The 16,624-nt window shown below is 39.7% G+C and overlaps 1 protein-coding gene across 5 annotated transcripts in view; it reads right to left on the reverse strand.

Annotated features, from left to right (window-relative positions):
* The window catches only part of SPECC1L (sperm antigen with calponin homology and coiled-coil domains 1 like), a 132,443-nt gene that overhangs the window by 78,937 nt on the left and 36,882 nt on the right, over positions 1 to 16,624 (reverse strand). For all 5 annotated transcript variants that reach the window (XM_055322682.1, XM_055322683.1, XM_055322684.1 and 2 more), the window contains 2 exons: positions 7,248 to 7,401; positions 943 to 2,573 (listed from right to left, as the gene is read on the reverse strand). In XM_055322682.1, coding sequence (XP_055178657.1) covers positions 943 to 2,573; positions 7,248 to 7,401 — 1,785 coding nt within the window. The remainder of the gene's footprint in view (positions 1 to 942; positions 2,574 to 7,247; positions 7,402 to 16,624) is intronic.

A 16,624-nucleotide genomic window follows, 5' to 3' on the forward strand; every position in this document is an offset into this window, starting at 1 on the left:
CTATGTCTCTGCCTCTCTCTCTCTCTCTCTCTCTCTCTCTCTCTCCGTCTCTCATGAATAAATAAATAATTTTTTTAAAAAAAGGAACAGGAGCCTCTGTACTCCAAAAAGATTTTAAACTCACAACAGAATTCTATTTGAAAAACTATAACCACAGGAAAAGACAGGGTAGACACTGCTGATCCCAAAGACTAAACTGCTAGCTCTATCTTTTCTCTGTCAAAATACATTCGAGATAAGGAGGTAAAATTGCACAACACGATCCCCTGGGCACACCCAGACTAGGAAAAATTCTGTTGTCATTTTAGTCCCTTCGTCTCAGAGGTAGGAAAACAGTAGTAAAACACAAGTGAGTGAAAATGAACTATTTTAAGAATACTTTAGACTGGGGGTGCCTTAGTGGCTCAGTTTGTTAAACGTCTGCCTTCAGCTCAGGTCATGATCCCAGAGCCCAGGATCAAGCCCTGCATCAGGCTCCCTGCTCAGCAGTGAGTCTGCTTCTGACCTCTAGACCTCTGCCCCTCACCCCACTTGTGCTCTCTTTCTCAAATAAACAAAATCTCTAAAAAAAAAAAAAAAAAAAACAAAACTTTTGATTGTATCCCAATAAAAGAAAAACCATTCTCGAGCTTTAAAAATCAGCAGGATGCCTAGGTGGCTCAGCGGCTAAGCGTCTGCCTTTGGTTCAGGGCATGATCCCGGAGTCCTGGGATCGAGTCCCACATCAGGCTCCCAGCATGGAGCCTGCTTCTCTCTCTGCCTGTGTCTCTGCCTCCCTCTCTCTCATGAATAAATAAAACCTTCAAAAAAATAAAATAAAACAAAATCTGCCTTAAAAAAGTGAATGACACAACACCCAAGCAATACTGGTTTTCAGTAAACGTGGTGTGTACTGCAGCTGCATAATGCTGATCCAGAACATTTAATCTACTTAAACAATACCTTTGCAATGGTGTCCTGCAATCGATTGGCATCATTTCGTGTGTGAGCTAGATCTTCCTGCAGGCTACTAGCCAGAGTCTCTGCTTTTTCTTTGTCCAGCCTAACACTCTCCAGAAGATCCTGAATATCAGATTTGTCTCCAGAATTATGGATGGAATACAGCTCTGCCACTTTCTGCTTTTCATTCTCCAGCTGGGCCTTTAGGCGATTCATCTCTATCTGATCACTGGCCACTGTGGCTTTATACTCTTCTAATGTGGCTGCCAAGGCTGCTTTACCCTTCTGCTCAGACTCAATAATACGCTCCATATGGTGATTGCGTTCTTTGAGTGCCCCTATCATTTCTTGAGCCTCCTTGTTGTCTTGTTCTGCCATCTTCAAAGTATTGCTTAAATGTTGCTGGACACCAAGAAGCTGCTCTCGTTCAAAACGGGCATTCTCTGCTAGATCCATATAACGTTGCTCTAATTCCATATAGCGTCCGCTTTTCACATCCTCATCTATGACATAAGAAATGTGATGCTCATCGAGAAGAGAGCGGAAATACTCAATTTGTCGGCTAAAGTGTTCCAACTTATCGCTCTGTTGACATAAAGACTCCATAAGAATAACCTTCTCTTCTCCAAGCCTTTCATTTTCACTATTCAGTTCCTGGGTTATCTGCTGTAAATCAGCTAGCTCTTGCAGAGTTGCCTGAAGTTCCTCACTCGTGCTGTGTTGGTTCTCTTCCATCTGGTGTATCCGTTCTGTCAAGCAAGCGACAGACACTTCGCTCGCATTGCCACTGCTCCCCTTCCGGGAGCGCTCTATGCTCGGAATGCCTTCGGACTCTGAGGACGATGGTGCGTCCAGGGCATCATCACTCGATGTGAGGGGCTGGTACACCTCACTGCACTCGCTGTCTAGGTTGTCCATAGAGTTACTGTGCTGGTGGTCCATGAGGGTATTTTCATCCTGACTCAAGAGATCCTCCACCGAGCCAGGGGCAGAGCCTTCCACCGAAGAGGTCAGGGTCCCTCCTCCATCACTCTGGTTGCCAGGGGTGATTTCTGGGCTCAGGGACTGATAACCAAAGAGTTTTTCAGAATTGTCTAGCCTCTGCTCTAGGGAAAAGCCCAGCGCATTCAACCTGTCCTTTAACATTCTGTTTTCGTTTTTCAGCTGGTTGAGTTCTTCCCGGATGGCAGTATTCTGTTCCTGCAACTGCAGTAAAGTGGACTCGACGTCAGTTGGCTGGTGAGCAATGATGGCTTCCTTCTCAGATTTTTCATCACCCTCAGAATGATCCTCATTAATGCCCAGCTGAGCACGCATGTCTCGGAGTTCATTTCTCAAATGTAAGATTTCCACGTCTTTGGTTTTTGCCAGTGTGAGAAGATCTTTCACTTTGGCTTCCAAAGCAGCTTTGTCACTGATCTGGTTGTCCGACTTGGACTTGCTCATACGAACGTCACATTCTGTAGTAGTGCGACTGCGGGAACGCTTGGCCAATGCCACATCATTAGCTCCCTGACCCGCAGAAGGTAGTTTTTTGCTCTGGTTTAGTCGGGTACGCTCACGTAATCTTTCTCTAGTAGAACTGGATTCTTTATTACCTACGGAAGTACTCCGCTTGGTTGAAGAACTTGTGCCTTAATGTTTAAAACAAAGAATGTAAGGCAAAAAACATTAGCAAGGAGGCACACAGGTTATATCAGCGAAAATCTAGAGACCCTCACATGGATTCTGACCCACATTAATCTTGCCTTATATTCTGGTTACTGTAAAATTCCATTTCCTCAAGACCAGATCATTCATCTTTTAATTATCAATGAAAAAGAAGTTATACACTGAAATGGACACTTCGAAGGGTGAATTTTACAAAATGTGAATAGTATCTCAATAAATTAAAATTACAATTAAAAAGTTACACATTAACTCAAATCCTAAACCATGGTTTTAAACAGGTAGCCAGGGACCTAACATTCCAGGGCAAGCTAGACGGATGAAGAGGATGCTAGGATTAACCAGTCAGGTAGCAAATTAACTGTAAATCAGATGGTAAAGAAAGATCAGAGATGAGCAAGAAGGGAAAGGCAGCCTCTGGACAAACCAAAAATCTAAGCTACCTACAATAAACACAAAAGTATGATCAAAATTTTTTAAAAAGTGTGATCAAAATAAGTGCAAAAACTTCTTCACATCATAGAACGCCACATAATAGTACCAATAACATTAGTTGTAATATAGCTACTTAGCATTTACTTTACAAACACAGATGAACACCTCATATTCATTAATTTATAGAAGTCTCATTGTTAACATCATGAAGAAATTCACACAGAGATGTTAAATAATTTGCCAACATCTCACATGTAATAAGTGATTGGGCTAAGATTCAAAAACAGGCAAGGAATCTGGCTCCAGAATCTGTAGCTTAAGTAAGTAGTATTTTATGCTGCCTCCCAAAATGCTAGAAAACAATAACGTATTTATGCTAATGATGGCATATTATCAAATATGCTACAGGAACCACTATTACCTGACTACTAAAATTCTAAACCTGTGAAAATTGACATAATCACATGTTTAATACACAAAGAACAAGAATATGCTTACCTATAAACATTTAAGAAATAATTCACTTTTTACTTTGAAAAATAAAATCTAGACCTAATCAGTAAGAATTCTGTAAGAACCTGCTAGTTCTTTATGTGGCAGGCACCAGGCTACAGAAGTATGAGGAAGCAAAAGATTGATATGGTATAGGAAGATAGCCACTAATTCTGGCAAGGATCAGGTGTAAAGCAGGGGAGGGCATTCTAGCCAGCCACAGGACAGGACGAGGAAGCAGAAGTGAACAAGACACACAGTAAGGAAAAGTAAGGTCACACAATTAATGCAAGCAGCAGGGGGAGTTTTTATGGGGCCCTGAACGCCAAGGGAACTTTAGTGAGTTCCACAGTAAGTGTTCAACAAATGTTCTGGAGCAGGGAAGACATATAGGGAATGGCATTTTTATGAAAATGAACCCAGACGCTGCTAAGTGAAACCTCTGAGGAAGAAGAGAGGCCAAGGAGGAAGGGGGTGAGGCAGAGCAGTCAGAGTAAAGGAGGGCCTACATTTGGGGAGTGAGATGGGGATCTCTGCAAGAATAGAGAAGGAATGATACATCTGTAACAGATTTACACAGTAGAAATAAGATGAGGAGAAACAACTGCAAATGGAGACCAAAAAAGGAAAAGGGTGGTATAACCAGAAGTATTCATTCTCTACCCCATTTCTGTAAACAGTACCAAACATCCTTCTTTTCCAAACCAAAAACCATCCTAAGAAGGAAAAGATCTGGGCAAGCCTGAGAGAAAAAAGGAAAAAGCAGCCAGTAATGAGGAGAGGAACTGCTAACACCCCAAAAGGAAAGGAGAGGTAAAGGAACAAGAAAGTAAGAGACAGGACATAACAAAGACAAGCTCCTCGTCTGGGATTAGTGTGCCCAGTGGGCAGATGAAGAATGTGAGTTACAGACACATGAACAGGTCTTAGAGAAGTCACGAGGAGTACATAAATGTAGAGCAGATCCACTGAAGAGTTAAGGATGTTTTCAGGAGATGAATTGTGTCCTCCAAATTCATGTGTTGAAGCCATAACCCCCAGTACTTCAGAATGTGACTGTATTTGGGAGTAGAGTGATAACTTAAAGTGGTACCTATATTAACATGGGGTTTGTTACAGTGAGCCCTAATCCAATCTGACTGGTATCTTTATAAGGAGAGGAGACCAGGACACAGACACAGAGAGGGATGACCAGACAATGAAGAGACAACCAACAAGCCAAGGAGGCCTCAGAAGAAATCAAACCGGCAGACACCTTGATCTCAAATTCCCAGCCAGTTTTGGTGAGAACTATGTGTCTGTTATTTTTTTTTTTTTTAAGATTTTATTTATTTATCCATGAGAGACACAGCAAGAGACAGAGACATAGGCAAAGGGAGAAGCAGGCTCCCTGCAGGAAGCCCGATGCGGGACTCGACCCCAGGACCCCAGGATCATGCCCTGGGCCAAAGGCAGACGCTCAACCACTGAACCAACCAGGCATCCCTACGAGTCTGTTATTTAAGCCATGCAGTCTGTATTTTGTTAGGGGACCCCAGCAAACTTAATACAGAGGTACAAAGCTGCCTCCGGTAGGACAACAGATCCAGGAAGGAGATAAGTGAATTCAGCCTGTGAGGGGAGGTAGCATTTGTCAGTGGGGAACCTGGGTCCAAATGTGAGGTATCTCTCCCAGTAGATTCTAAAAGCTGGAAATAGGAAAAGATACAGATGGTATTAGAGTTACTTATCTTCCTTCTTACCACAAAAGCTGCAGTGTTAAGTGTGGCGATGACCTCAGGCTTGAAAGTAAAAGATTCAAGGGACAGTCCTTACTCCATCAGCTCTACAGCCTGGTACAAACTATTACAGTACCCAATAAATATTTTCTGAACAAATGAATGCAAGGCCTTAGGCAAGATACTTAAGTGTCTTTAAGTGCTTTAAGCATAGCTCTCACATCTCTAAAATGAAGATAGCAGCCTCTACCTCAAAGGGCTATAGTGAGGATAAAATGGAACGGTGCCTGGTGTTAACAGTGCCTTCCGTGTTTCTTCCTTGTGATCATACCATATGACTAATATAATTAACCACGGAACATGATCTGAGATAGAAGGATGAGTCCACAGAAGGTCAAAACAGGAGAGAGGACAGTAGGTACACCTGGACTAGGAAAAAGTCTAATACACACACAAGGAGCTAACAGCCTAAATAATGATGATAAAAAAGGTCTGCTACGTTTTTGACAATGTGCTTCCACCAGCTGCATTACAAATATGTGATCTTTGGATGCCTGGCTGTCTCAGCCAGTGGAGTATGTGACTCTTGATATTGGGGCTGTAAGTTCAAACCTCATGTTGGGTGTAGAGATTACCTCAAAATAAAATTATTTAAATAAATAAACAGGGGGATCCCTGGGTGGCTCAGTGGTTTAGTGCCTGCCTTCAGCCCAGGGCTTAATTCTGGAGTCCCGGGATCGAGTTACACATCGAGGTCCCTGTGTGGGGCCTGCTTCTCCCTCTGCCTGTGTCTCTGCCTCTCGCTCTCTCTGTGTTTCTCATGAATAAATAAATAAAATATTTTTAAAGATAAATAAACAAACAAACAAACATGTGGATCTTGTGTTTCCTGGAACTTCTGAAGTTTTTTTCTGTAAGTATAAGAAGTAAAATATAGGGACGCCTGGGTGGCTTAGCAGTTGAGCATCTGCCTTTGGCTCAGGTCATCATCCGGAATCCCAGGATCGAGTCCACATTGGGCTTCCTGCATGGAGTGTGCTTCTCCCTCTGCCTATGTCTCTGCCTTTCTTTCTGTATCTCTCATGAATAAATAAATAAACAAACAAACAAACAAAACCTTTAAAAAAAAAAAGTAAAATCTGATAATGTTATTCCTTAGACTACAGGATGAGTTAATTTATGGACTCCATCAATCTAAAGCCAAACTGCTGCTAATGAATGAAGAACAAACGGTAGAACAGGAATGAATGGATCCAGTCACTGACTGTCAAAGGCTGCTAACATCAAGGCAAGACAGACAGCAAAATGAGGTGCTACTGGTGGATAGACAACTACTATGTATGAAGGAGTTTTGGGGGAGAAAAAGGAACCTGAATCTGTCCCATCAAGGCTCTAGATCCAACAACATTAACAGTAAGTGAACAAAGGAACATGATCAAGGACACCAAGGGGATATAACACCAAAATCCAAGTCACAGGAAAATGTAAGTCAAATAACTAGTTTCTATAAAATTTAAATTGTAAGAAAAAGAATTGGTTTAAGAAAGAGTAACAATTATTATATATGGACCTTAAATAAATTCTGATCCACAGACAGTTAATTATACATAAGAAAGGTTTAGGAAAAAGTTGGAAATTTGAATAAGTATTTCTTTATATTTATGATTTGAGGAATGATTAATAATTATTTTAAGGGCTGGTAATGGCATCATGATTATATTTTTAGGGGAATCCTTATCTTTCAAAAATAATTATATATTTGTGGATAAAATTATAGGACACCTAGAATTTGCTTCAAAATAATGAGGGAAGTGGGTATCAAGAAATTAAGACTGGCCATTAGTTGATAAGGGTGATGAGTACATGGGGTTGAAATACAAATACTTTTGTCCATGCCCAATATTTTCTTTAATCAACGGAACCCCTTAAATACCACTGTACTCTGCCATTCAAACCAAAAAGCAGTTTAACTCTTACTCTGAATGTCGCCCATACCTGTGCTGATCTTGGACTTGTTCTCCACAGTGGTCATGGCAGGGGCTGAGGCTGAAGATCCTGTGGAAGGGCAGGTGCTTTTCTTTCCTTTAACACCATTAGTCACTGTCACCCCTCCAGCCATTCCAGCTAAGAGGTCATCACTGCTCTTGGTCTAGAGGCAACAGAAAATAAATTGACTGGATGATGAAGCAAAAGTAAATAATATTTTAAGACTAAACAAAGCTCTTGGTTTTTACATCGAATTCAAGATCAAGAGCTCTACAAAGATTTTCTGACAGTTACCAAACAGTACTTCATACTGCACTTCAGAAAAAGAACCTCTTTACTGGTTTATAAACAATCACACATATGAAATATGAAAATCATAAATGTAATCGAAGATTTTATGGAAGCCTACTGGGCACCCACACGTGCCAGTCAGTGAGAGATAGGAAACAGTGAAGACATCCTCTTTCATCTAGGACAGGACTTATAAGTCATATGAGCATTATCACACAGGCTCTGAGGAAAAGTTCTATAATGCCACAGAAAATGCCATCCTGCAATTTCTAGAGAGAAATACCCCTGAGAATCAGAAATAATTTTTACTGCTTTAAAGTAAAGCATTGGGCAGCCCGGGTGGCTCAGCGGTTTAGCGCCACCTTCGGTCCAGGGTGTGATCCTGGAGACCTGGGATCGAGTCTGTCGGGCTTCCTGCATGGAGCCTGCTTCTCCCTCTGCCTGTGTCTCTACCTCTCTCTCTGTTTCTCTCATGAATAAATAAATAAAATCTTTAAAAATAAAATAATAATAAAGTTAAGCACTGATGGAGCCATTATTTTGAAATTTACTCTTTTCATCTGCCCTAATTTTTTTCGTAGTCTAATTTAGGCCAAAATTGAAAGATTTTTTTTTTTTTTAAAGCTTAGGTAATACATAAATAAAAACTAGGGAGTTTAAGGTTAGAGTGAGGGTTAGTCAGCCTAAATGATCATATTGCTTGAGAAAGAGCCTTTGTAATACTTATTTATATTTTACAGACTGAAGAAAATACGAGCTTTTTAAAAAGAATATAAGTGTCAACTATACTTCAATTAAAACAAAAACAAAACAAGTACTCCCTGGATAATGTGATGGGGTATAAAATTGTTAAAGAAAAATGGTGAAAAAATCTTTTTACTTCTAGGAATGAAAGAACATAGAGGAGTTAAAAAACTGAAAAAAAGAAAAACTACTTTTAAAAAAATTAATTAAATTTGAGAGAGAAAGCATAAGCAGGAGGTGCACAGGGAGAGAGAGAGAGAGAATCTCAAGCAGACTCTGCACTGAGCACATAGCCCAATGAGAGGGTTAGTCCCCAAACCCAGAGATCATAATCCGAGCTGAAATCTAGACTCAGATGCTCAACCGACGACTGAGCCACCCAGAGACCCCAAGAAAAACTACTTTTTAATAAAAAAGAACCAAAAAGTTTTGTCCTTTTAAGGTGAAAGCATAAGTTAGCCAACTGATTTATTACTGTTATCTATCTGGAGCCACACAATCATAATAAATTCTTGGGCAGTCATAATAAATTCATCTCTACAGATTAAAACGGTCCATAAATTACTAATCTCTAAAGTCTCTTCCTGTTCTAAATGTCAGTGGAATAGATTCTGTTCTCATCATTCAATTATAAAAGTTATAATACCATTAGCTACATCAATCTGTCTTACTGAGGGTAGAAAAGGATTAATATTTTAAACAAATTAAACTAATTAAGCTTTGGTAATTTAGGATTGTCACATTATGAAAAATCTAGTTATATGTAACAAGAAAGGAGGATACTACATTGATCATTAAGGACTGTTCACATTAAGACTAGTTTCTGGGGCGCCTAGGTGGCTCAGCTGGTTAAGGATCTGCCTTCCACTCAGGTCATGACCCCAGGGTCCTGGAATCAAGACCCTGGTTGGGCTCCTTGCTCAGAGGGGAGCCTGCTTCTCCTTCTAACTCTCTCCCTCTTCCCCTCCTCCTCCTTGCTTGCTCTCATTCCTGGTCTCTCAAATAAATAAATAAAATGTTAAAAAAAAAAAAAAAAAGAATAGTTCCTGTTTATGAAATTGGTCAACTATGTAAATTTGTAAATCAAGTTCTACTTCCTTCCTGTCAATTTGTCCCTCATCAATTAATCAGTAAATAAACTCAACATAACCGTATATTTTCAAATCACTTCTTATATTCTGTTAAAATGAGCTTTTAGGTAGTTTATCTTTCTTCGTAAATTAAATATGTTTTCTTTCATAACTATTACATCTGAAAACCACCTTACACAGTCATGTGAAAAATGGCTTCATCGTCACATTTCTTTTTACAATTTGTCTTTGGGTAATGGCAAAGTTAAATATACATTAGAGTACCAAGTCAAAAACTCTGCAATTATCATAATAACTATGGTTAATAGTATACTGGAACATGAATAAACAAGTGGAATAGAAAAAAATCCAAAAAGAAACTGCATATATAGACACCTGATTTATGACCAAAGAAGGAATACAGAAAAAAAATGAGTTTTTCGGGGATCCCTGGGTGGCGCAGCGGTTTGGTGCCTGCCTTTGGCCCAGGGCGCGATCCTGGAGACCCGGGATCGAATCCCACGTCAGGCTCCCGGTGCATGGAGCCTGCTTCTCCCTCTGCCTGTGTCTCTGCCTCTCTCTCTCTCTCTGACTATCATAAATAAATAAAAGAAAATTAAAAAAAAATGAGTTTTTCAATAAATGACTAGATCAATTGCATACTCACAATAGAAAAAAAAAATGAACAAGCCCTATTTCACACCTTTTAAAACATAAATTCCAAGGCTTTCTAACTATGATTCAAAATCCTGAATGACAGCAGCCCGGGTGGCTCAGCGGTTTAGCGCCATCTTCGGACCAGGATGTGATCCTGGAGACCCAGGATTGAGTCCCACGTTGGGCTCCCTGCATGGAGCCTGCTTCTCCCTCTGCCTGTGTCTTTCCCTCTCTCTCTCTCCCCCCCTGTGTCTGTCATAAATAAATAAATAAAATCTTTAAAAAAAAATCCTGAATGATGAAACAAAGAACTGATAAATTTGACTACATAAAAATTAAAATATTAAAAAAAATTAAATATCTTGTACATGATCCAAAAAATCATTGTAAGCAAAGTTTTAAAAATTAAACTGGGAGAGTATATTTGCAACATCTCACAAATAAAGGACTAATATCGGGATCCCTGGGTGGCTCAGTGGTTTGGCGCCTGCCTTTGGCCCGGGGCACGATCCTGGAGTCCTGGGATCGAGTCCCGCGTCGGGCTCCCGGCGTGGAGCCTGCTTCTCCCTCTGCCTGTGTCTCTGCCTCTCTCTCTCCTCTATGTGTATTCTCATGAATAAATAAATAAAATCTTTAAAATAAATAAATAAATAAAAAATAAAGGACTAATATCCTTAAATTACAAAAAACTCTTAGAAATCAAGGAGTAAAAAACACATAGAAAAGTGAGCAAAATAGGAACGCCTGGGTGGTTCAGCGGTTAAGCATCTGCCTTAGGCTTTAGGGCGTGATCCTGGAGTCCCAAGATTGAGTCCTGCATCAGGCTCCTTGCTTGGAGCATGCTTCTCCCTCTGCCTATGTCTCTGCCTCTCACTCTCTGTCTCTCATGAATAACTAATTAAAATCTTTAAAAAAAAGAAAAAGAAAAAGTGAGCAAAATAAACAATCACTATAATCAATGCATACATGATACAAAAAACAGAACCAGTCTAACTCACAATAGGAGAAATGCAAATTAAACAACACTGAGATACATCTCACCTTTCAGAATGGCAAAAATGAGAAGTTATGACACACATTCCTTTGTGAAGGGTGTAAGGGAAACAAACACTCTCGTAAGTTGCTGGTGAGAACAGAGCTGGTATGGCCTTATGAAAGGCATCCAATAATGTCTAACAGAACTACTTAATGCATTTACTGTATATCCAGAAACTCACCTCTAGGAATTTCCCCTGAAGACATACCTTTAATAATACAAAAATACACACACATAAGGTTACTCAATGCAGCATTGCCATTTTTTTTTTTAAGATTTTATTTATTTACTTGAGTAAGAGAGTGAGCACAAGCAAGGGGAGAGGGAGAGGGAGAGAGAAAAGCAGACTCCCTGCTGGGAGTGGGACCAGATATAGGGCTCGATCCCAGGACTCTGGGGTCATAACCTGAGTGGAAGGCAGAAGCTTAACCAACTGAGCCACTCAGGCACCCCTGAAGCATTGTCTTTAATTGCAAAATATTGGACGGATTCCTCGGTGACTCAGCAGTTTAGCGCCTGCCTTCAGCCCAGGGTGTGATCCTGGAGTCCCAGGATCGAATCCCGCATCGGGCTCCCCGCTTGGAGCCTGCTTCTCCCTCTGCCTGTGTCTCTGCCCCCCTCTCTGTGTTTCTCATGAATAAATAAATGAAATCTTAAAAAAAAAATTGCAAAATATTGAAACACCTTGAATGCCCATACACAGAACAGTAACTCAAATTATAGTACATCCATACAAAGATACATTAAGCAGAATGAGAAGGCTTGCTATAAATTGGTATAGAGATTTCTAGAATACATTAAGTGAAAAAAAGTAAAATGCAGAAACAGATCTAACTATGGCAACTTCTGTGTAACAAAGGGGAAATAACACAATAAATATATATACATGGATCTGATCATTTATGCAAAAAGAAATACAGGAAGGATAAAAACAAAAACCCAACTAGACTGTTCACCTCCTAGGGCTCGGTGGGGACAGAGTAAGAAGGAATGGAGGAGGGGAGTGGAGGGGCACTTCTCTAAACACATCTCCTAAGTCTGACGTGTGTTACTGAACCCTGGTAGTGTTTCACATGCTTGCAGTTAATTAATTAAACAAGGGGGTAGGGGAAACCCTAAAATGGAACACAAGAGGAACAAATGGACCCAACTACATTTCAAATAAAGTAACACAGCCACACAGGATGGAGGATACATGAAGAATCCAAATATCTTCTGAAAACTGTATTTTGACCATAAATCTTCAAACTCTCAAGCTAAAGACCAAAAATTATATATTCTGAATTCTAGCTGATAGATCCGTTTTTGGCAGTGACATGGTGAGCAATTCTGTAACTAGTGCCTACATATTCTAGATTGAGAAAATAAACATAATGAAAGCCAGGTTTCTCACTGTCAGAAGACTGGGATTACAATTAGAGAAATTGAAAAGGCTACTTACTCTAAACTGTATGTCAAATGGATTTGGAAGTAATAGCATGAACTCACAGGTTTTATTATATATGAAGAGAAACAGAAATTGATACAGATATGCAGGTGTGCACTTGTATGTGTGCACCTGCATGTGTGTGCATGTGTCTGCTTCCTCTCTGTCTGCCGAGCAGGCTTAAAAACAATATAGGGCAGCCCGGATGGCTCACTGGTTAGCGTCTGCCTTTGGCCCAGGGTGTGATCCTGGAGACTCGGGATCAAGTCCCACGTCGGGCTCCTTGCATGGAGCCTGCTTCTCCCTCTGCCTGTGTCTCTGCCTCCCTCTCTCTCTCTCTCTCTCTCTCTCTCTCTTTTTCTCTCTCTGTGTGTCTCTCATGAATAAATAAAATCTTTTTAAAAACAACAACAAGAAACACAATATACTCAAAAGCAACAAGCACAATTAGGTTCCAAAGGCTTTAAGTGCCATCCTCCACTAAAAGGAACAAAGCCTTCATGAAGAAAAGGCTGACTCTAGGGCTATGGCTGGAAAACAAAAACTTCTCACATCAGAAATTGAGGGGTTGCTCAAAAAAGAATAGGAACATACTGAAAGGACACAGGAGCTGGCCTGAAGGTACTCCCACCAAAGCCCCCTGATTCACCAAATAGGGTCAGTCTGAGCATCAAAATAAATGATGCTAACCATCAAACAGCCCACTGAATAAGAATCCATTATTCCACACTAACAAACAAATATATAGGTGGGGCAAAAGTGAAAACTCTTTCTTGTAAGTAAAATGCCATTTACTACATGTAAAAAGAAAGAATTACAGAATTTGAAAACTACCACTTGACAAAAACCATACTAATATCTGATCCTAGAAAGAATCAAGAATCCCTAAAACTAGGGTGTGAAAGTCTGATAAGAAAGTGGATATTTACAAAGTCTCCAAGTATTTTCCACAAGATACTTTTGAATTACAAAAGGAAACATGATAACCTGATAGCAGAAAAGCCAGACACCACCTTAACCAAATTAAGTTAATATCCAGGAATGGAACAGATTGACACCATGTGCTTCTGGAAATGCTGGACATGTGGCTTCTGTGGAATTTCTGCCAAAAACCCATAACCCAAACCTAATCACAAGGAAACACTGAGAAACCTAAATCTGGAGAACAGTCTACCAAACAAACTAGCCTACATTCCTAGTAACATCAAGGTCACAAAAGACAAAGACTGAAGAACTATTCCAAGTTTAAGAAGAAAAGAAGAGAGTGACAACTAAATGTAACTCATTATCCTGGACTGAAAGCTGGACCTGAAAAAAAAAAAAGTTCTTTTTTGCTAAAATGGACATGAGCAAAATTGGTGAAAAAAAATTTTTTAAAGATTTTATTTATTTATTCATGAGGGACACAGAGAGAGAGAAAGAGAGAGAGGCAGAGACACAGGTGGAGGGAGAAGCAGGCTCCATGCAGGGAGCCTGATGTGGGACTCGATCCCAGGACTCCAGGATCACGCCCTGAGCCGAAGGCAGCCACTAAACCACTGAGCCACCCAGGGATCCCCAACTGGTGAAATTTAATTAAAGTCTAGAGATGAGATACTAGCATCTTATCAATATTCACTTCCAGATTTGATAATTGTACTATGGTTATAAAGGAGAACATTCTTGTTTTTTAGAAAACATACAGTGAAATATTCAGCAGTAAAGGAGCATCATCTCTACAACTTACACTCTAACAGTTCAAAAAAAATTATATACATATATAAATATATGCATGTATGTGTGTATATATGTATGTAGTATGCAAGTATAACGGTAAAATGACTAACCATGATAAAAGGTTAACAGGTAGGAGATCTTAGTAAAGAGCATAATGGAATTCTCTGTCCTAGTTCTTCAACTTTTCAGTTTAAAATTAATTCAAATAAAAAGCTCTTTAAAAATTAATTCTAGGGGCACCTGTGTGGCCCAGTTGGTCAAGCATCTGCCTTTGAAAAAAAAAAAAAAACAACAAACAAACAAACAAACAAACAAAAAAAGCGTCTGCCATTGGCTCTGGTCATGATCTCAGGGTCCTGGGATCAAGCCCTGCAGTGAGTCTGCTTCTCCCTCTCCCTCTGTGCTCTCTCAAGTAAATAAATAAAAATCTTTAAAAAATTGGGCAGCCCAGGTGGCTCAGCGGTTTAGCGCTGCCTTCAGCCCAGCGTGTGATCCTGGAGACCCAGGATCAAGTCCCACGTCAGGCTCCCTTATGGAGCCTGCTTCTCCCTCTGCCTGTGTCTCTGCCTCTCTCTCTCTCTCTCTGTCTCTCATGAATAAATAAAACCTTTAAAAAAACCCAAAATCTTTAAAAAATTAATTCTAGATAGATTGAGGATCTAAATATAAAATGTAAAATAACAACACTCTTGAGAAAAATATAGGAGACTGTCTTCTTGACCTTGGGGTAGGGAAAGATTTTATAAACACACACACCCCTAAACATAAACAAAAGATTAACAAACTGGACTATAGTAACATTAAGAACTTCCATTTATCAAAAGATACCATTAAAGAAGGAGAAAGAGAAGGCACAAAGTGGGAGAACATATGTGCAACACATAAATGACAAAGGGCTCACATCTAGAATAGGCAATGAACTACAAATCAGTACAAAAAAAAAAACACACTATACCACCTTATACCCATTTTGATGGCTACTATTTAAAAAAAAAGTATTGGTAAAGATGTGGAAAAATTGTTGGGAAGAGAATTCCTTAGTAGGAAGGGAAAATGGTGAAGCTGCTCTGGAAAACAGTTATGGAGGCTACTCAAAAAATTGTATGACCTAGAAATTCCATTTCTGAGTATATGCCCAAAAAACTAAAAGCAGGGCTTCTAGGAGATATTTATATATACATGTTCATAACTGTTATTTACAACAGCCAAAAGTCCATGTGGAAACAATCCAAGTGTCCATTGATGGAAGAAGAGATAAGCAAAATGTGGTATTTACAAACAGTGGAATATTATTCAGTCTTTATAAAGGTGCCTGGCTGGCTCAGTCAGTGGAGTATGAGACTCTTGGTCTCAGGGTTGTGAGTTTCAGCCCCACACTGGGTGTAGAGATTACCCAAAAAAGGTAAAATCTAGAAGAAGAAAGAAGAAAGAAGAAGAAGAAGAAGAAGAAGAAGAAGAACGAAGAAAGAAGAACTAGCAGCAGCAGCAGCAATTCTGATACATGCTACAGTACAGATGTGAACTCTGAGGACATTATGCTAAGTGAAATAAGCCAGTGGCAAAAAGACAAATACTGTGTGATTCCATTCATATGAGGTACTTAAACAGTCAGAAACAGAAAATACCACAGTAGTTGCCAGGGGCTGGGGAGGGGGATGGGGAGTTGTTGTTTAATGGGGACAGAGTTTGTTTTGCAAGATGAAAAAGTTCTGGAGATGGATGGTGGTGATGGTTGCTCAAGGTGAATGTACTAACAGTACACTTAAAAGTGATTAAGATGAAAAATGTTATGTGTAATCAATCTACCACCAAAAAAAAAAGCTGAAAAGATAGATAATACAGTAGCAAAATGAGCCAACTGATTTGAATGGACACTTCACAAGGAGGATACATAACTGCCCACAAACCATATAAAGGTAAAACATGAAAAGGTGCTTAATCCCATGGATAATAATGCAAATGCAAATTAAAACAACTTCAGACCTCTCCTTGACCAACCACTTCAGCCACTCCTTGACATAGATGGAAGCTGCAGAGTATGTTCACTCCCACAGAGCCTACTTCTCCCTCTGCCTATGTCTCTCATGAATAAATAAATAAAATCTTTAGAAAAAAAAAAAATAGGGATCCCTGGGTGGCTCAGCGGTTTAGCGCCTGCCTTAGGCCCAGGGCCGAAGATCCGGGATCGAGTCCCGCGTTGGGCTCCCTGCATGGAGCCTGCTTCTCCCTCTGCCTGTGTATCTCTCATGAATGAATGAAGAAGAAAGAAAGAAAGAAAAGAAAGAAAGAAAGAAAGAAAGAAAGAAAGAAAGAAAGAAAGAAAGAAAGAAAAGAAAGAAAGAAAGAAAGAAAGAAAGAAAGAAAGAAAGAAAGAAAGAAAGAAAGAAAGAAAGAAAGAAAGAAAGAAAGAAAGAAAGAAAGAAAGAAAAGAAAAGAAAGAAAAGAA

Source organism: Nyctereutes procyonoides, unplaced genomic scaffold (genome assembly GCF_905146905.1).
Source record: "Nyctereutes procyonoides isolate TBG_1078 unplaced genomic scaffold, NYPRO_anot_genome, whole genome shotgun sequence".
Taxonomy (NCBI): domain Eukaryota; kingdom Metazoa; phylum Chordata; class Mammalia; order Carnivora; family Canidae; genus Nyctereutes; species Nyctereutes procyonoides.